General features: G+C 39.2%; 1 protein-coding gene and 1 non-coding gene across 2 annotated transcripts in view; one reads left to right on the forward strand and one right to left on the reverse strand.

Annotated features, from left to right (window-relative positions):
- The window catches only part of LOC129250612 (zinc finger protein 2-like), a 186514-nt gene that overhangs the window by 92230 nt on the left and 72481 nt on the right, over positions 1-21803 (reverse strand). The window contains exons 3-5 of the mRNA XM_054890219.1: positions 3869-5605; positions 1766-2430; positions 1550-1690 (exon numbers count right to left, since the gene is read on the reverse strand). Coding sequence (XP_054746194.1) covers positions 1550-1690; positions 1766-2430; positions 3869-5605 — 2543 coding nt within the window. The remainder of the gene's footprint in view (positions 1-1549; positions 1691-1765; positions 2431-3868; positions 5606-21803) is intronic.
- Positions 19385-19490, forward strand: LOC129251044 (U6 spliceosomal RNA). Its single transcript, XR_008582881.1, has one exon. It is a non-coding gene; the product is annotated as a U6 spliceosomal RNA (small nuclear RNA).

Consider the following 21803-nt stretch of genomic DNA (forward strand, 5'->3'; position numbering starts at 1 on the left):
CATCAGGCGTAGCAAAGGGATGAAGGACAAGTTACTTAAATCTTATTCCCGTAAAAGCAAGGCAGCTAAGGAGAAGGTACTGAGATGATTTCACTTCATCCTCCATACAACTGACGCAAAAAGGACTCGAAGTAATGCCCAGTCTCACGGCATGTATACCTTGCGCCAAATGTTCGGTAAGGGCACCCACGAAATCTCAGTGCTGAGATTGTGTTAACCTCAGAAGATCCCTCGAGCGCCTTCGATCCGCTTGTGACCAGAAAGATTTCGTGACATTACAAGTTTGTGTACTTGCCCAACGCTAACTGAGTTTACGTGAAGCCCACATCTTCAGGAGCAGACCGCAGGTAGTCAACGGGATCCAAATCTTCTCATTTCGAGGGGAAACTACCTAACAGGTCCCCTGTCTGGCTAGCTCATTGGCCTCGCAGTTTTATGTAACTTAAACGTAGACAGCTATAAATTGTTATATTGTGTTTCTCAATTTGTAATACAAATTGAAAAAGCTCGCGATAACCTCTAGCAAAACTCTCATGTATGATGCGCTCATCAGTATGATGCTCAATGTGGTGCTTTATAATTCTTGTTATGTTAGAAATATTTCGCCAACGCCATAAATAGTATTGACTTATTTCCCCATGGTGGAACATTCACAATGATTGGAAGATGTTTCCTATGGATTTTCCACACACGAAAGGCAACACGGATGGACGAGCGCGTTCAGTTAAAATGCAGATTTCACTGACTAATTCTTCCAAATTCTCATTCTGCATTTGCGGTAGGCCATGATGATAATGTCGGTCACTGATGCTTGACCCCAGTAGCAGCACCTATTTCCTAAGCTCAGCCATTCAGTGTTCCAGTGTTCCTCAATTTAACAGTTTACTCACCAGCACCCTCTCTTCGAATTCTTTTATTCAGAATGGACGAAGAAAAATTTGTTGGCTCCGGTTGTGTTATGATAACGAAAAATAAAAAAATATTTTGGGGCTGAAGTCGCGATTTATATAACATTTATATAGTACAATACAAAAGTTTCACGTCAAAAATAAGAGCTCAAATCTAAACTGCCTTTTGGTGTTATAAGAAGGGCTTCGCAAGAATAAGGAGTCTGCTACCTAGAGTAATTTGGTAAATCTTTGATTTAGTGGTTCAAAGGATGGCTTTTAGATGAGTATGAATGCTTTCTCTACATGGTTCTTGCAACTTTCACCTATCGCCACTTTGTGTCCTAGCACGCGGAAAGGCTTTGAAGACTGCTTGTAGTTGAAAAGTAAATTTATGTGAGGTTAAGCAGGATTTGTGTATAAGGATGGCATATGTAGGAATTTATATATTTTCAATACCCAAGATGATACGCTACGTGCAGGATTGACTTCCCTGAGGCTCGGAGATTTCGTGAGCATACAGATTGCGATCTCTATCGTATTCGTATATTTTACAAGCTTTGCAAGTTGGATATAGATTTTCAGTTGACTTTGGTATGAATTAGAACTTACATACATACACAAATAAATACATACGTATGATGAATAAGAAGAACTTGTACCTTCATAGGCAAATTTGCCTTTTGAGACATTTCCATTATACTTTCTTCACTTGGAGAGTTATTGATGTCAAAGTGTGCACGAAGGATTTTTAGCTGTTCATCAGTGATACGCGTTCGTGCACGTTTTTGATTACTCGCCATCTGGAAAAAAATATTAATTTGAGGTTTAATGCACATGAATGCAATTCAAAAAGGAAATCGTCCGTAGCTCGTTACCTGTGAAATGCTTGTTGCTACAGATTGTTGTTGTTGAGATTGTTGCTGCTTTGGTAATGTACCAATAATATCCGCAGTTGACCCGACTGGAACTGGAGTGCCTGGTATAGTCAAATCGCTTCCGCAGAGAAGCGTATGGGCACCGCAATTGTGAGCTACTTTAGGTGTGTGTGGAGACGTAACCAACTCTGTATTGTTGCTAGCGCTAGCATTAGCGCCAACCCCAAATATAAGCGGTGGAGCAAGATTCATGAAATTCATGGACATTATGTGGTGAAATTGCATGAGATTTAGCATCTCGACGGGATTCAGTGGCAAACCGGTGGAAGCGCCTGTCAGCTGCGGCAACTGTTGTAATTGTTGAATATTTTGTAGTTTTTGTTGTTGTTGCTGAATGTATTTCTGCGCCAACAGCGATCCACTGGGCTTAGTTTGTAAATGTTGGATTAGATGAGCTTGTGTAATCACTGCTAATTCATCACTGCTGCAGTGTTGCTGTTGTGAAGACTGATTTAGTAGTGCAGCGGTGAATGCAGCGACGTGCTGTTGCTGATCCTGCAATATGTGAGCTGTTAATGGGGAAGATGATGCTTGTGATGTTTCATTCAAGTTCTTGGAATCCATTTGTTCCTTGCTATGTGGTGATATGGGTGGCGACTGACAAGCTAGCAAGTTTTCAGAAGATCAGGAAATAGAAAGCAACAATATATACATATCATTATTATTATACTCTAAAGCAAGTGCAAAATATTAATTAAATCATGGTTAAAAACGAGGTAGGGTGGTAGTACGTAGATATGTGTTTGTGTATGCCCGACCCGCAATGGGTAAGGTTAACAATACATATATGTTTTTATTATATAAGGAATACACACGCTCCAAGAGATAAATATTGACAACTTATACATCCATACATTTTAGTGCTTCTATTTTATTTTGCTCTTAATATTACAATAATTGCAAGTTTTCATTTCTTCTAAATAGTAGTGTTCATGTTCGAGTTTATTTTAATATAAATTGATTTTTTATTTGAATTAACTATTCGTTATTTTAGCTTCTCGTTAACTTTATCAATGATTAATTTTGTATGACTCTATAATTTTGCGCCAAATTTAACTTCAAATTGATAACAAACTATGATCAACGTGGGTAAATGTCAGTGAAAAAATAATCGTCAGTGAATAAAAACTGTTTCAGGGCGTATCCATATGTCCAACTCTGCCAATGCATCCTAACCAAGTTTCAGATATACTTAGCCTATCCAAGTTTCAGTTATACTTAGTTTTATGTTAGTATAAACTTTAAGGGGGTGGTAGGGTTTAGCGCTAAAAAAAACACTTTTTTTTTAATTTTTTACAGAAATATGGCTTAAGATGCTTTAATAAAATCAGTTGCATGTTATTGTACATCTTTTCAATAAGTTTTTAAAAAATATTAATAATAAAATATTGACAAATAAGCCTATGACAGAGTTTTTTTGGAGATATGTTTTTCGAGAGGTGCTCTGCGGTGCCAATCGGCATTCATCGTAGAATCATCTGAAACTAAAAAAGTCGAATTTTTCAGTTAAAGTATGACGTAATGCCCCCCCCCCCCCCCTTTTAATAAAATTTTATTTTTTTCATTTTTGTAGTTTTGGTGGCAAAAAAACGTAAAACGAGCATTTTTGGCGAAAAATTTCGCCATATTTGTAAGTGAAAAACAACCTTAAAAAAAAAAAATAAAAAAAAAACGGTGGGGGGTGGGGAGGTATTTTTGATTTAGAAAACGTGTGCCAAATTTGAAAAGAATCGGTTGAATAGTTTCGCAGTTGTGATTGGCACTGACTTTTAAGAAGTCGTTTCGGGAAAAACGCGTTTGAAAAAATGACTCGAAAAAATTATCGATGCTCCGCATTCGAGGTAGAGTGCCTACAAAGGCTATAACTTTGAGAGTTCTGCTCCGATCCACTTAAAATTTTGACACAACATTCTTGAAATGATTTACTATAAGATGAGTGAAGAAAAAAAATTTCGATTTTGTGACCCTACCCCCCCCTTTAAGCAGTTTGGTATAAAACGAGTATATATGTATTTATGTATAAGAATTGATGCATGCATTTACCGTCACCGTCGTTAGTTTTAGGTGCATTATCCAGAACTGCCTCAGTTATTTGCGAGTTTGTTGTACGAAAAGTTGGCGACCCGCGGCTGCTGCAACTTAATAATGTTGGTGAACTAGAAACGTGTTGGTTACTTTTGCTATGTATCTGATCCATATGTTTTTGTAGCGCTTGTGTGCTGCGAAAATTTCGCTGGCACAATGTACATTTGGTAGCATCGCGCATCGTGTGATATAACAAGTGGGTGGACAATTTTTCTTGAGTTTTGAATGCAAGTGAGCAGTGCTTGCAGCGATATTTGTATACATGACGCTCTGATATAATTAAACTTATGTGTACATTTTTATAATGGGCGATCAAAGCAGCTTGCGAGGGAAATGTCGCGTGGCAAGGTCGGCTGGGATGACTAGCAGCCAAACAACGGTGATCTCCATTTGGCAAGACCACAAAATGTTGAAATTTTTGTACATGTAGCAACAATTGTTGTTCATGCTTAAAATGCATGCAACACTGTTCACATGATAGTTCACTACTATTTACGGCTTCCAGTGATTGAATGTACGCTGTTGGATTAGAAGTATTGAGATTTATGGATGCATCGGTTGAGACTGCCATCGTTGATAAGTTTAATTCCGTTGAACCTGCATTATTTATATCTTTGATTGTGTTTGTTTCGGTGGCAGGTCTGACAGTTTCGGCAGCATCGACACTTGCTGATTCTGTGTGAAAATGCTTCCAAACGCTGGTGTCCACCAGTTGTAAGAGTCGTGCTAATCCATCGCGATTTACGCTGTGTACATTCATCAAATGCGATTCTAGTGTTTGCTTACGGTCGAATGTGCCAGTGCATAATGGGCATTGAACATTGGCATAATTTGTGCTACTTTGGTCAACCTGACTACTGTCATCAATATCATTTGATACTATCTTAATGCTTTTGAGCACTGATTGATGTTGCTGCAATTTTTCTTCAAGTTCCCTACTTATAACATTATTACTTTCATTTTCCTCAAGTTCCCTACTTATAACATTATTACTTCCTGATCTTGATTCATTTATTGATGGTGAAAATTCATTCGTGTTTATTGTTGTTGTGATCCAAGGAGAAATTGTCGATGCATTTTGCAAAGCCAATGTATTGCTCATGTCCGCTCCATTTTCGAACTCCTCATCTTCAGGCAAAAATAAACGTTCTCTCTTTACTGAAGTTGGACAATCGTCATCAATAGCATCATTTTCGAAATTGGATTTGCTACTACCAGAGTGTGTAGCAGTTACTGCACACGCTGCTGCAGCTGTAGCTGCTGCTACTGCGGCTTGAAATGCTTGCATTGCCACGGAGTTCGTTGGAATGCTGATGTAGTCTGGTTCCGTTTGGGGATGAACTGCTCCTAGGTGTATTTCCATCTCTGTTTTGGATTGTGCAAAGAAATCACAGTTGTTGCATTTAAAAATTACAGATGGTATGCCAGTAGTATTAATGGCCGAACCCAAAGTTGTGGTTAAACCATCCCTATCCCCAATAGATGACTGAAAATTTGGTGTACTAACACGTTGGTATCCTTTGCTACGTACACTTGTATTTCCTGATGCAATCGAGGAGTTTGATGATGGTGAGAAGGAGTTGTGATCAATTACAGATATGTTATATGCGTTGTCTTCATTAGTTAACCGCGTCGTGGGGACAGAAAAATAGCCGGGAACTGAAACCGATCTGATATTTTCTAACTTACTGTTATCTGCGGGAATAAACAAGGTGTTATTATTAGTTTTGTGAACATACATAAATATGTTATAAAATTTTTATTCAAAAAGTATGTAGTTTGCGTTTAAAGTTAAGATAAAAACCCGGATACCTGTGCTTTTTGATTACTTTTAAACATCCGTATAAAATGTAAAGTGATCGCATTCGCAAAAAATCACGAAAAGTATAACCAAGCGTTTTGAAATAAAGTCATATTTTCAGATGAATGCAAATTCTTCCGCTGGTCGTCAAAAAGCAGGAAGAAAAGTTAAAACGGAATTAAGTCCTATGAATATGGCCGACTCTGTTGAGCATGGTAAGGGTTCGGATGCATGGCAGTAAATAAGGCAGGAAATTTGGTTTTTATCGAAAACATTATGGACCGATACGGGAACTTAAACATTTTAAAAAATGATCTTAAACGATGCTTTTAAGTTTTAGCATTGAGGGGTAGTTCCTATATTGACCCTAGGCACACATCTTATATTATCGAAGACGGCTTTTCTACTATGTGCGAAAACACCACAAAACACCGCCGTAATCATCAGATACAAAACAATGAACATTTATGGAAACACTTAAAGGGTCGAATACGTAAATATTCGATGTAAAACAAAGATTAGTTAAAAAATGTCGTTCAAACAGGGTGAAGTAAAATAATGCGAGCAGCAACTAAAAACTTGGCGAAATCAATGCCATCACGACTTAAAGCCATTATAAAGTTCAATGGTTATTCAACCAAAAATTAGAATTTGATTTAAAGAATATTTTTTATTTAATAAATTGTTTTGTATATTATCATTTTATACTTACTTATGTGATATGAATTTTTATAATTGAAAATTGTTTTTTTGTTCGTTTTATGTGAATGATTGTGTTAATTGCATAAATCAATCGCGGAAATTATGCCGATATATCTAGTGCATGTTTATAAAGGATGCACCGTATATAAAAAGCTGCAAGCAACATCCTTTCCTGCACTAAGAAAGAAGATAATACCATCTCAGAGCGCCCAAAATGAGCCAAGCCACCAACAAGTACAACTAAACTTAAACCAACAGAAGCTATCGTATGCACAAGTTGCTAGTAATGAAATAAACCAAAACACCAATGAAAACAACGCCTTGATCAGCGAAATCCGGGGAATGATGAAGCTATTAAGAGATGTAATGAGCCAAATGACTGCCATGACAAACCTTTTAGTAAATCTTGTCCAAAAGCCCCATATTCCATGCCCTTAAACCTTACTTTGTGGAATGCAAATGGGCTGTCACAACACTCAAATGAGTTAAAAATTTTCTTGCAAAAACACGATATAGACATCTTCTTAGTATCAGAAACCCATTTCACCAAAAAGAGTTTTTTCATTATTCCCTTCTACTGCTTCTATCACACAATGCATCCTGACGGATCTGCTCACGGAGGCTCTGCTATTCTTATAAAGAAATCAATCAAGCACTATGAATCTACACATTATAGAACAGAAGAAATTCAAGCAACAAATGTCATAGTACAAGACTCAATCGGTGCATTACTTATTTCTGCAATATACAGTCCACCTAAACACAAAATTAAAAATAAAGAATATGTTAAGTTTTTTAAAACCCTGCTAGCACGCTTTGTAGCAGGAGGTGACTATAATGCAAAAAATACACTATGGGGTTTTCGGCTTACGACAACAATGGGACGAGAATTGCACAACGCAACCACATCAATGAACTTGAAAGTTTTCTCAACGGGAGAGCCAACTTATTGGCCTTCAGACCCAAAAAAGATACCTGATCTTGTTGATTTTTGTGTCATCAAAGGTCTATCGTACCTGCAGATAACCTGTAAATCCTGCCTGGAGCTTTGTTCTGATCATTCGCCAGTGATAATCACAATAAATGATAAACTCGAAAATAGGTCCCAAAACTGCCAACTTATCAACAGCCGTACAAATCAATGGAATCAATTTAAAACCATTTTGACGTCGACACTTGGCATAAAAGTTACTCTAAAAACGAGGAAAATATAATCGAGGCTACCAAATATCTAACAATATGCATCCAGGATGCAGCTTGGTCATCCACCACTCATGTGAGTCCCCATACTCGTACACAAAGAAATTCAAACATCGGTGTCTTCCTAAGAAACAAACTGAAAGAAAAACGCCAGGCAAGAAAAATATGGCAACAAACAAGATCTCCTGAATATAAAAGCCGTTTAAACAAATTATCAAAAGAAATAAAATTATTATTGAAAGAGCAACATGATAAAGAAATGAAGCAGTTTCTATGGGGTTTGGAACCAACACACCTCACCAATTACTCCCTGTGGAAAGGCAGCAAAAAAGTAAGTACCACAAAAGAGTACCGTCCACCACTTCGTAAAAAAGATGGTTCATGGGCGAAAACCTCAATCGAGAAATCTGAGCTTTTTTCTAGATACCTAAAAGATATTTTTACACCAAACGATACTGAAGCTGATCTTTGTTTTGACAGCACTGTTGCTGCCTTTCTAAACGAACCTTACCTACCGATGAAGAAATTCACCAAAAGTGAAATAGTTAGCTCTATTAAAAAGCTAAAAGATCACAAGGCACCAGGATATGATCGCATCACGGCCGAAATTCTCAAAAAACTACCTCCTGAACCCTATAATTTCATTACTCATTTGTTTAATGCGTGCTTAACCAGAAACATTTTCCCAGCTCAATGGAAAGTAGCAGAAATTAAAATGGTGCTCAAGACGGGAAAACCAGGCGATAAAGTGAAATCCTATCGCCCTATCAGTCTTTTACCAATACTGTCAAACGTTTTTGAAAAGATCTTCCTTAAACGTTTAATGGCTTTTATCGAACGCAAGCAAATAATTCCGAAACATCAGTTCGGTTTCAGGAATGAGCATTCGACAATTGAGCAAGTCCATAGACTTGTCGAAAGAATACAAACAGCGCCCGACCGAAAACAAATCTGTTCAGCAGTTTTCCTGGACATATCACAAGCCTTTGACCGAGTGTGGCACCAAGGCCTACTCTTTAAAATAAAAACGAAACTACCACTAAATGCCTATTTGCTCCTTAAATCATATCTAAACCAACGAATGTTCTACGTAAATTACGAAAATGAAATTTCCAATTTTCAACAAATTAAAGCTGGGGTCCCACAAGGCAGTATATTAGGTCCAATCCTGTACTTAATTTTTACACACCACAAAAGGTGTACTAACTGGCACTTTCGCCGATGACGCTGCTATTATGGCGACAGCAGCGGATCCCGTAGAAGCCTGTTATATGCTCCAAATAAGCATAAATAAAATCTCCAAAGGGCTCCGGAGCTGGCGGTTGAAAGTAAACGAACATAAATCTCAACACGTAACCTTTACCACAAAAAGAACCACCTGCCCACAAATCAACTTAAACCGTATTCCAATTCCGCAATGTGATAGTGCTAAATATCTAGGCATTAATTTGGATAAACGGCTTACGTGGAAAACGCATATCTTTAATTAATTAATATTTAATATTTCGTAATATGTACTGGCTGCTAAACCGCAAATCCACCCTCTCAATGGACAAAAAACTTATCCTTTACAAATCTGTGATAAAAACAGTCTGGACTTACGGAATCCAACTGTGGGGTACTGCGTCAAATTTAAACTTGGAAATCCTGCAGCGTTTCCAGTCCAAGACTCTACGCACCCTAGTCAACGCTTCGTGCTACGTGACAAATGCCCAAATTCATCGGGACTTAGACATCCCTTCAATAAAAGAGGAAATACAAAATGTAACCAGTAAATACCGAAATCGACTTCAATCGCACCCAAATGAACTGGCCTCTACCCTCATGTCACCATCATGTGTCTTTTTAAGGTTGAAAAGAAAAACACCAATTCAGCTCGTCCAAGAGCCATCTATAAAATATTGAATTTATTTATTAGAAAGGATATTTCACTAGAAATATTCCTTTAATACTAAAATCAAATCCACTCTTAAATGTAACCAAATATTTGTAAAATGTCTTCTAAGAATTGTAAGTATAGACAGAATACAAAATAAAGTTTAAAAAAAAAAAAAAAATACAAAAAAAAAAATGTTTATTTAACTGTTAACTATATATATATACTATATATACAATATTAAACCTTTTTTATTTTTATTGAGGGACTTTGTGAGGATTCGTGTTTCATAAGGGACTTTCACCCAGAGTCGAATATGAATGTGGTTGTTGATCGCAAAAACCCATTTCTTTTATTACCTACGCCCAAGAAAATATACCCTTCCAGCTACATTTATTCTAATACAAAGATCACTAATCTGGCATTTACCTTATTTGAATTTATGCCAATATTATGATATTATGATTTTTTAAGAGCTATAGGAAAGTTTTACAAAAACACACACATAAAATTCAGAAAAATGCATGCAATTTTTATTTAAATCGAAAGTACAGTCCATATAATTATAATATATATATATATATATATACATATATATAATATTTAAAGATTATTTTATGCAAATGTTGACCGCGACTTCGCTTCAAATGGTCCAACCGCTTAGTCCAATTTTGGCATACTCTTTCCAATGTTTCGGCCGGTATCTCACATGTAAATGCTTTAATGTTGTCTTCCAATGCGTTAATTGAAGCAGGTTTGTCTGAATAGACATGAGCTTTAACATAGCCCCACAAAAAATAATCTAAATGCGTTATGTCGCACGACCTGGGTGACCAATTGACAGGTCCCGAACGTGAAATAAAATGTTCACCGAACTCGCCTCTCAACAAGTCCATTGTTACGTGTGCTGCGTGGCATGTGGCGCCGTCTTGCTGAAACCACATGTCATGCAAGTCAAGTTCTTTCATTTTGGGCAAAACAAAGTTGGGTATCATTTCACGGTAGTTCTCACCATTCACAGTTACTTTACGATTCGCAGCACCTTTGAAGAAGTATGGTCCAATGATACCTCCAGCCCATAAACCGCACCACACTGTGACCTTTTCTGTATATATTGGTAGCTCTTGCAATTCTTCTGGCTGATCTTCAATCCAAAATGGACAATTCTACTTATTTACGTACCCATTGAACCAAAAACGAGCTTCGTCGCTGAACACAATTTTTCGATAACAAGTGGATCTTCAGCCAACTTTCCAAGAGCCCATTCAACAAAAATTCTGCGTTGCGGTAGGTTGTTCGGCTTCAATTCTTGCACCAGTTGTATTTTGAAAGGCTACACACCTAAGTCCTTTCGCAAAATTTTCCACGTTGTTGAGTAACAGAGGCCCAATTGCTTCGCACGGCGACGAATCGATGCGATGGTCATCATTAATACAGCCGCGATATTTTCTTCAGTTCGCACTCTACGTAAGCGTGTTGGTGGTTTGATGTCTAATAATGTAAATTTGGTTCTAAATTTAGTCACAATAGCTCGAATAGCCACTTCAGTGGGTCGATTAAAATGACCATAAAGTTTCTTAACAGACCACGCATTATTATAATAAAACTCAATGATTTGCAAGCATTGTTCGTTTGTAAGACGATTCATGGTTAAATTATAGACCAAACTAAAGATGTCTGATAGTGAAACAAAAGACGAAACGTGCGTCAGCTGTTTAAACCAACTGTTTAAAAAGATAGTAGCTAAAAAATTACCCGTTACAATTCATAATGATATTGTATTAGGCGTGTTTTATTTGGCCGTCCTAAACTAATAGCTTAATCTTGGTCAGATATAATGAGTCAGCTTAGAGAGGAAAGCTTAAATTTCAATTTTTGTTGGCCATGCTGTTAAAAATTGCAATGGGAATTTTGTCACAAAATGTTGAAAAGCAAATAATGGAGAATAAGGAAAAATGGTAATGTTTCGAAATAAAAATATTTTGTATAGTATATGCTATATATGTGTATATTGTATGTTGTATATTAATTATATTTTAATTATTTACAGCAAGAGGAAAGTGTGGACGAAAAGGCTCAATACTTGCCCCATTTTTTATTGAATTTGCCATGTTGCACTTTCCATCATTTTATTTTGTTGTTTTCTATTAGTTCTGACACTGGTGAAATATAAATTCATTTTAAACATTTTCTAATTTTTCTTTTGGAAAACCTAGTACCACTCTGAATTGAAATACAATTGGAACTCGAAATGCATCTAGTTCATTAAACAAGCTAAAGTAGATTCTCACAACCCAATATAAGGCTCTTATATAATACAAAGTAAGCTAGTAGCTTACGATGGTGATCAAATAAAACATGCAGTTTATATAAATGTCTATTGTTAATCTGTTATGTATGAATTAAGTGCCAACGTCAATACATTGCATTTTTTATGCTATCTTATCTGTGTTGCTAGTATATTCTGTTATTTTGCTTTATTCTTTAAAGTCCGTTTTTACTATTGTAACGCTCTTGATTCGCTTTATTAATTAACTAAGTAAACATGCATATGCAAAAGTAGTGTCAAAAGTAGGATTTCAAAAGAAGAGCCGGACAGCGGAGGATTTAAAGAGGCAGGTGCAATCCGAGTAGCTATGAAGGAAGGTGCACACAATGTTGCGGCAAATGCAACTCGGCCAACCAAACCGGCACCATTTAGTATGGCGTAATACAAATCTTTAGTGCAGGATTACTTCACACTCTTAGATTGGGCATTAGAGCTTAGTAAAGTTCCAGAAGAGGAACAGCACTAATGTGTCCGTGTAAAAAGGGGGCAGAGCTCAATGCGGCATTTAAAATTTTTGTTAGCCCGAAAACAACGACTATAACGAAATAAAAACCGTTTTGATTCGCTATTTTGATGGGCCGCGATTTAAGTATGCGAAACGTATAAAATTAGACAAAATATATAAACAGGAGGGGTTACATGGGAAAGTGATGCGAACAACATAGCCACTCCGCTCCAAATGGTAACCTCTACGCACTATCCTAGAATTGATATCCTGGATTTGGTACTTTCTGTTTTCATTAACGAGGCTTTATCGACCGAGACAAGGCGGTATAACCTTGTCAGCACTTTAAGCTGAGGTGGTGAGGTACCCGTGCCGAGAGCTGCATGACTGGTAGTGCCTAAATAACCAGTATTTAATGGTCCCCTCCGAAGCCCAGCCAAAGTCGGTTGTATTAAGTGCCTTATTATGGTATGCCGGCTCTGCCGGGGCGAACCACCCCTTCCGTGCCAACTCGTGGGACCAAATACCTAATGGAATTTTTAAAATAAGGGAAGAACCAGAATAAGAAAAAGAAAAAAACCGAGAGTGTGCTAGGCACCCGGTGGCTTGCTCAAGGCGCAATACCTGAGGGTGAAATTCATCCTAGCAAAAATTGCCAAGAATGAACAGGCCGGTAAAGCACATGAGCTGGATATAGACGATCGTGCTAAGTGCGAAGCTGCTATCAAAGAGTGCGAGGCCGCAATCAAAGAGTACGAGGCCGCCACCGCAGCTAAGCTTAACCAGCCCTAACAACAACCTCATCAACAGCCTAAATCGGCACAGAGCTCGACTAAGCGTAACCGTAACCGACGCGAAGAGTAAATACTCCTCAGCAAAGGGTGTTGAAGGTCATTCAACCAGTGCGGAAGCTGCGGCCACGAGGGCGGCTTACAGTGAGGTGGCCAGGGATCATCTCCGAGTTGCCCTCGTGGACGCTATAACCAATAATGGAAGGTAGATGTTGCCCCTTTGGGCTGCTATTGAGGGACGGCTATCTAGTATAATCGTCAGACACTTCATAGCCAATAAAGGACCAGCACCTCTCTTGCACTCGGGTGATAAAATGTGCCAATCGGTTCTTGAAGGAGTTTCTGGAGAGATTTTTGCTGCGAAAGGAGTTTCTGCTCCGGTTAGCAACGCCTGGGAACGGCTTTCCCTAAAGCTCATCCCTGCTTCAGAAATTTCAAGGCGACCACGAGCTCGGTAAACAACAGTAAGCCAAAGTGAAGGTCTTCCCCGCCTTTGTTGCCCCGGATGACGACCTGGAGGAATTAGGACACGATACTAAAAAGCTGCTGGATTAACTGCGGCTCACGGACGTAGACTCCGAGCAAAGGGAGCTGTCGTAAAGGTAGGCAACTCTTTTTATCAGTTTGTTAAAAAAAACCTTCGTCACTCTAAACTAGTCACCGACAACCTACGAGTCATCCCCCGTGGGGAGGACATCAATTCCGAGCAAAGGGAGCAGTCGTAAAGGTAGGCAACTCTTTTGATCAGTTCGGTAAAAGTAGTTCAAAGTAACCTTCGTCACTCTAAACTAGCCACCGATAACCTACGATCATCCTCCGTGAGGAGGACATCGATATCTGTCTGATACAAGAACCTTGGATGGGGCAGCAAAAAATCATGGGAGTGAGGGATAGATTTTATGACCTTTTTTATGTCGCTTACCGCACGATCTGACGGTGTAGTAAGCTATGGGTTTTCGTTCATAACACTGAGGGTCTACAATAAGGCCAAGACGTATAATCTAAAGGACCCGGTTGGAGCTGAGATAGGCCCCACGGCGGAATCTGGCTCCGGTCCTACCACCGCTACAGCGCTACGAAAGGCATCTGCTGACGGCAGTATTTCTTCCTTGTTAGATAGAGTACTTGGTACTACTCTCACTGATGAGGAAGAGCTACTGGCGCCAGATTCAGATGATCCTAACAAAACGGTGGTGGAGAGGAAGCCCAGTAACTATAATGTTACGCGTTCTTCAAATTAACCTTCACCACTCAAAGGATGCGTCCGCCAAACTCATAATCCACCTGGCCAAAGGTGGACATCATATTGTCCTGATTCAAGAACCATGGGTATCACATGGACTTGTGTGCGGACTAAGGACTCAAAAATATAAACTGATGTATGCTCGCAACAAAGGTAACCCTAGAGCGAGCGTACTAATAAGAAAAGGGATAAATGCTTTTATGCTCTCTAATTACAGCGACACCGATCAACTGACCATTAGCCTGGAGTCGGGAAATGAACGGATGTGGCTATCTTCCTGCTACCTCGCACATGACCATGAGGAGCTACCGAGATTAATATTCAAAGATCTGGTAGCGCAGGCGCAGAAGCTTGGCGCAAAGCTAATTATTGGTGCGGATGTATGTGCGCATCACGAGATATGGGGCAGTACTGATACTAAAGCTAGAGGTGAGTGTCTTTTTGATTATCTGATAGGTACTAAACTACAGATTTGCAATAAAGGTAATAAACCTACTTTTGTCATTAGTAATAGACAGGAAGTGTTAGACGCTACTTTTGCTTTTGACTCCGTTATTAACAGAATTAGGAACTGGAAAGTTTTGAAAGAACATTCCTTCTCTGATCATAGATGTATCTCGTTTGAAGTTAGTAAAAATCTACCGAAATCTAAGCCTAGTAGAAATATCAGGAAAACAGACTGGGAAAAGTATGTAGATTGTATCGGGGTTACCCTAGGAACATGTCCATCTGTGGTACCACAAAGCATAGAAGGAATAGAAAATTTGGTTGACAAAATTACCTACAACATGAATGCTGAATTGGCGGAAGCCTGTCCCCTAAAAAGGCTGAGGGGTAAACCCAAGCCTAAGTGGTGGACGGTTGAACTAAGCAAGCTTCAAAAAACAAGCAGAAGCGCTTTTAATGAGGCAAAGAAAACACGTCTCGAAGAAGATTGGAAAGGCTATAAAGATGCTCTGAGAATCTACAAGAAGGAAATCAGAAATGCCCAAAGGCAATCTTGGAAATGCTTTTGTGAAGAGGTTGAGGGGGCAACTGAGGCCTCCAGACTTCGTAAGATTTTAGCGGGAAGCCCTCAAAATTGGGAACTGCTACAGAAAAGTGATGGTGCTTTCACTACAACCAGTAAAGAGTATCTAGAACTTTTACTCGAGACTCATTTTCCAGGCTGCTCAGACATTACTGGGCATGACATGGAAGATACAGTACACTGTCGTGAAGTCAGAATAGACGCTATATCTGAGGATCGGCTCTTATGGGCGATTGAAAGTTTCAAACCTTTTAAATCACCGGGTCCAGATGGTATTTACCCGGTGGAACTGCAAAAGGCCGCCGGATATCTAGCACACGGGCTATTAGCAATCTTCAAAGGTTGCTTTCTTTACGGTCATATACCTCTTAAGTGGAGACAAGTCAAAATTGTTTTCATTCCAAAAGCTGGTAGAAACTCACATACCCATCCAAAAGACTTAAGACCGATATCTCTTTCTTACTTCCTATTGAAAACTTTGGAGAGGTTGATAGAATTTCACTTAAGCCTAACTATAGATAGAAATCTTATCTCTACGTCACAACATGCCTACACGAAAGGGAAATCGGTAGAGATAGTTCTACATAACCTTATTTACACGGCACAGAGTTCACTGCACAAACAGGAATTTTATTTAGCCGCTTTCCTTGATATTGAAGGGGCCTTTAACAGTGTTTAAGGGGGGGCAATTACTGCAGCACTCACTAAACTTAGGGTAGAGCCGGGCTTGGTAGGCTTCATTCGCAAAATGCTAAATAGCAGAATCCTTGAAGCGGAACTAGCAGAATCGGTGCTCAGGAGATTGGTAAGTAGAGGTACACCGCAGGGTGGAGTCCTCTCACCATTTTTATGGAACGCAGTTGTAAACAAACTTCTGTTAATACTGGAATCGGTGGGCTGTAAGGTGACCGCTTACGCCGATGATGTTGTTATTGCTGTCTCTGGTAAATTTGTATCTACATTAAGAGACCTAATACAAAATGCTTTAGATATACTTTCTAGGTGGGCAGGAAAGTGTGGTATAGGAGTCAACCCAGACAAAACACAACTCATATTGTTCACTAGGAAACACAGAATCCCTCAGCTAAGTCCAATTATGCTCAAAGGCAAAGCTTTTGTGATTTCGGAAGAAACCAAGTACTTGGGATTAAACATAGATAGGAAACTGACTTGGAAGTCAAACATCTTAGAAAGAGTCAGGAAAGCGAACCTAGCTTTTTATGCCTGTAAGAGAGCTTTAGGTAAGACCTGGGGAATTAAACCAAAGGTTGCTCATTGGCTTTACACTGTTGTCGTCAGACCCATTCTTCTAATATATATGGAAAAGTTGTCTGGTGGTGTGCTATGCAGAAAAAAACCTTTTCTAATTTATTGAATAAGGTGCAGAGATCAGCGGAATTAGCAATATGTGGCGTCATGAAAACCACGCCATCCATGGCTTTGGACATCATGCTACATCTGCCACCCCTAGATCTCTTCTGCAAATACTCAGCGGCTGCTCCGCTTTAAGGCTCAAAGCGAGCTCACAATGGAGAGCTGTCACACATGGACATTCAACCATTTTAGACTCCTACACGGATATACCCAGCGACTGTGATTATCACCCTCCCATTCTTTGCTTCGAAAGGAATTTCCGAAAGAAAATCCCTTCTAGACTGGAATGGCTTTAAGAAGATCCAACACCCAACATATCCGTTAAGATCTACACGGACGGATCCAAAATGGACATCGGTGTAGGATCAGGGTTATTTTGCGAAGAGCTTTCTATTAGTGAATCCTTTAAACTACCGGATCACTGTAGCGTTTTTCTAGCGGAAATAAACGCTATTCATGAAGCCTTAAGGGGGGGTAAGGGATAAACGCTAAAAAAAAAACACATTTTTCATGAATTTATTGTAGCGAAACGGTTCAAGTCAGTTTATTAAAAGTTGTTGCATATTATAAAGTAACATTTCAAGAATAATTGATAAAATTTTCATGCAAAAATATTGCAAAATGAGCGAATGAGAGCACATTTACGTAGACGTCTTTTCAAAAATACATTTTGCAGTAGTCAATTACTTTGTTCTTTAGCTACAAAATTATGCAGTAAAAGGATATCAGCTTCTTTGCTCATTTTTTTGAGGAATATTTTCGCCTCCTCCGTAATTGTTTCTAGAGAAGAACGATCGGTGTTAGTCCACAGTTGATAAGTTATATTATTAATATTTCTCTTTTTGAGAGCTTCTTCTATTTCAGTAGCAATTTCATGAAAGCCAGGGCAAAGATCACATTGTTTCATATAACATTCATTTTTAGGCTTACTACAAATCATGCATTCTATTATTTCTTCATAAGTAGTTACAGATATATCTTCAAAAATACTTTTTAAACCGTTTAACATTAATTTAAAATTCTGATGTACTTTACACACACAAACCGTGTGTGTTCCATTCCTATCAGCAAGTACACATTGCTTTGGTCGCAAGGAAGCAAATTTACTAAAACCGACTTTTATTTCTGGATATAAAGATTTAAATGCTACATATGCTTCTTTCAAATTACATAAAATAAGACGTTTTTGTAACTTAATTTTTTTCCCGTCTTCTTTGAACTGTAAGGCAATCCTTTTGCCCTGGCATGACACGGCTTATTTCATCGGAAGTATAAAAATTTATTATTTTTTCAATATTTTCAGAAGAAAAAGTTCTACGGGTACTTGGAGCGGGGGGATATGATCCGAAACCGTAAAGATTCTGTATTTTTTTTGCATACTTTGCTGTACTATAATTAAGATTAAATTCACGTTTTAAAGTACTTAGGTTCCAACTTAAAGGTGTAACAGTCAGCCAATGAATTTTTTTTTTAATTAGATGCAGATTTTACTTTTAGTTTAATTAAATTCATTATTCTATCTATTCCAACATCACCTTCTACAAATTCGATGTCAGATCTACCCGACACAGAACCTAGGCTACTTGCAGTTTCAGAAACTTCACTAAGAGCAATATTATTAATATTATCATTAGAATCAATGCTTACGGAACTATTTTCCGACGGCTCCTTTCCCTTTGATAACAGCATCTTGCAAGATAAGCAAATATATTCCCCCAAACCTGGATGTTTTTCTTTCAGTGATGCAGACGATTTAGCAACATTCTTTTCGATCCAAGAATGAAACTTGAAAGGATTGCAACAAACTTTATTCGGCATGATGATTACTTTGCAAAATTAAATTTTAAACTTGGAGCACCAACAAAATCTAAGAGACGTTGTTCACTCAAAAGTAAAATTCAATCTAACTGAATTTGAAACACAGTCACTCGCTTCACAAAGAAAAATGTAATTATCGTTAAAAGCTCATTAACACAGTGCGGAGTGACAATTTTAAAAACTTATTCATAGTGGGCTGCGGGGGGTCCGAACCCATTAATCAAATGGGATACGAATATAAAAGGACCATAAATTATACTTATTCCACAATTTTCCTAAATTATAAAATAATTGTTGTCAAAGAACCTATATACAATAACCTTACATAAATTACTACCCATTATGGCGATGAAAAACTATTACTCGTACGGCAAACTAAATTCAAACAATATGACCTTTCTTATTTCGGAAACTTCTAAGATTCTATTAATAAAAATTAACAGTAATATTAATAAAAAATGTTAATTTATTAAGTTGGAGTAATATTAAAAAAAAATATGATGTAAAACTGTGTTCTTTATACTGTATTGGTAAAGAATAAAGCATGCTGCGGGAGCTTCCGCGCGCGGCTACTAGGCCGAGTCATGCAGTGTAAAATTCAAAAATTAATTTCTCGAGAACAAAAAAAAACCCATCTCTATAATTTGCAGTATATTTTAAGAAGGGTTCAAACTTTGATAAAGAATTTTTTTTACAAAATTCCACAGTGTACTTCGAGTAAAAAACCAACAATAAAAAATTATTGTTTAAACAAATTAGCTAAACATTATTTTTTTTTATTTTTTAAAAAATATATTATGAAAATTCAACCTTTTCCCTATAATTTTTATAAACAACTTTTTTTTTGTATCACTAATATATTTCAGTTCTTGCTTCGGCAGAACATATACTAAAATTGGAACGATACAGAGAAGATTAGCATGGCCCTGCGCAAGGATGACACGCAAAATCGTGAAGCGTTCCACATTTTTATTCTCAACAATCTTTTTTTATCTTTGACAGAATCTTTGAACTGCCTACTCTTTCATACGATTATTTCCACTGGTTCTATCGTGGAAAATTGTATATCTGCCCACTGGACAGAAGTCAAAGATAATATAAAAGTAGTATGGGGGAACCTGTTATCTCTATAGGGCGCGTCCCCAGGTGGTGGATAGGGGAACGCCTCCCAGATATGGAAGGCAGGAGAATCGGTCTTCCGCGAACCACACAGGTCGAAGACGTAAACTTCGTTAAAAAAACTCCCTCAACCCAAGGTGTAACGCGACCCGTGCCTATTGGGTGGGTTTGGCAGCCGGGGGATAAAATTAGGCTGTCTCCTAACGGAGCCCTCCTGATATCAGGCCGCCTCAGGTTGTAACGGTGGCCTTACCATGGTATGGGGCGCTGCCATGGCGGACCGTTTATTTCCCCTCCATCCTCATTGGTCACCGCACATGGCGACATGGGCAGCTCTTTGGAAGGGACAGACAAACGAACGGACACAATCGAGCTGAGGAAGTTGGGAACTCCCTCAGAGGACGAGCTCTTGGCTTCTAGTCAAGAGACAGTTGATGACAAAGCTGTGGGCCACAGCACGCCATCAACTATAAATCAACCGATCACATCCGCTGATGCCAAGGGTCAAAAGCGTCAATACCCAAAAAAAGGCCCGTCTAGATATAAGCTTTACCAGCGGTCTCTAGCTATTCTCGGCAGAATAAGCAAAAATGAGGCCGAAGGTAAAACTCATCCCAAAGATGCGGCCGATAAGGCAAGGTGCCAAAAGGTGGTCGATGAGTACCTGGCGTTCCAGGCCACCCAGAAGGCAGAAGCCGTAAAACGCAATCGTTCGCAGGACGAGGGCTGTAAAACTGCGAAAAAGCTCAAGACGTCTCACACTGCTCTGACGCCCAAACCAGCCAAACGCGCGTTTAACGAGGTGGCACGGGATCACCTGCAAACGGCGTTGGTGGACGAGTTAACGAACCGCGGTAAACCTGCGTTAGAAAGGTGGTCCGAAATCGAGGCACGGCTGTCTCGCATTGTCGTTGATCACGTCATGGCAAGCCCGGAGGGTCAAGTGCCAGGTTATGATTCAATGGAGGTGGTCCGTGGATACAGGGTGATCAAATGCGACGATCAGTTCTCTGTTGATTTCCTTCAAAACGCTATTAGCAAAATCCAGAGCGACTGGGAAGGTTTGAGGCTCAAACTAATCCCAGCCAGTGAGATCCCAAGACGACCAAGGGCTCGTATCTGGATACCGAACATGGAGTTCGAAGCTAAGCAGTTAATACCATACCTGCAAGCACACAACCGCACTGTTCCAATGGATGACTGGAGTATCATCAAAGCGGAGGCTCCGCAAAAGAACAGTGTGTCCTTCCTTCTTCAAATCTCGGAGGAGAGTATTGAGCCACTGGGAAAAGTGGACAACAAACTTCGGTTTGGCGTGAGGAAAGCGCATCTGAAGTTATTCCGTTCTGCAAATCCGGAGGATGAGCAGGACGAGGTTGACGACGCTAATGAGTTGCTCATGGGCATGCAACTGGAAGAAGCCGGGTCCACCCAAAACGATGGCGCTAATGAGCAGCATACGGGCATGCAGCTTGACGCCCCTAAAAACGACCAGTAAGTATGGGTCTCAAGGTTGTCCAGATCAATCTGCAGCACTCCAGGACTGCAACGGACAACCTAGACGTTCTCCTATCGGAGGAGGACGTAGACATCGCACTGATACAGGAACCCAGAGTGCGGAGTACTGAGGTAAGCGGATTCTCTCTCAAAAACTACAACTTGTACTATAAGCGGACCCAGGGTAACCCCAGGGCATGTATTGTAGCAAAAAAACATCTAAATGTATTTTTAATCCCATCCTACAGCTCATCGGATGTGACGGTCATCGAAATGGAGGCTACTGACGGCGTCAGGATCAAAATTGCCTCCATCTACATGGCACACGACCAACCAGCACCACCTGACGAGGCTCGTAGGCTTGTGCTTGACTGCAAAAACAGTATCCTGCTACTAGGATGCGACGCCAATGCGAGGCATCCCCTATGGGGGAGTACCGAAACGAATGATCGAGGTGAGTCCCTATATGAATTTATCATCAATACTAACCTAACAGTATGTAACAGGGGTAATACCCCGACTTTCACCTTTCCAAGCACGGAAAGCTTTAGAGGATGGGCGGAAGTAATAGATGTGACATTACTGTCTGAAAATACTTCAGTGAGGGTAGAAAATTGGAGAGTCTCAAGCAAAAAGTCCTTTTCGGACCACAGCTGGATCCTCTACCA

This window comes from Anastrepha obliqua, chromosome 6 (genome assembly GCF_027943255.1).
Source record: "Anastrepha obliqua isolate idAnaObli1 chromosome 6, idAnaObli1_1.0, whole genome shotgun sequence".
NCBI lineage: Eukaryota > Metazoa > Arthropoda > Insecta > Diptera > Tephritidae > Anastrepha > Anastrepha obliqua.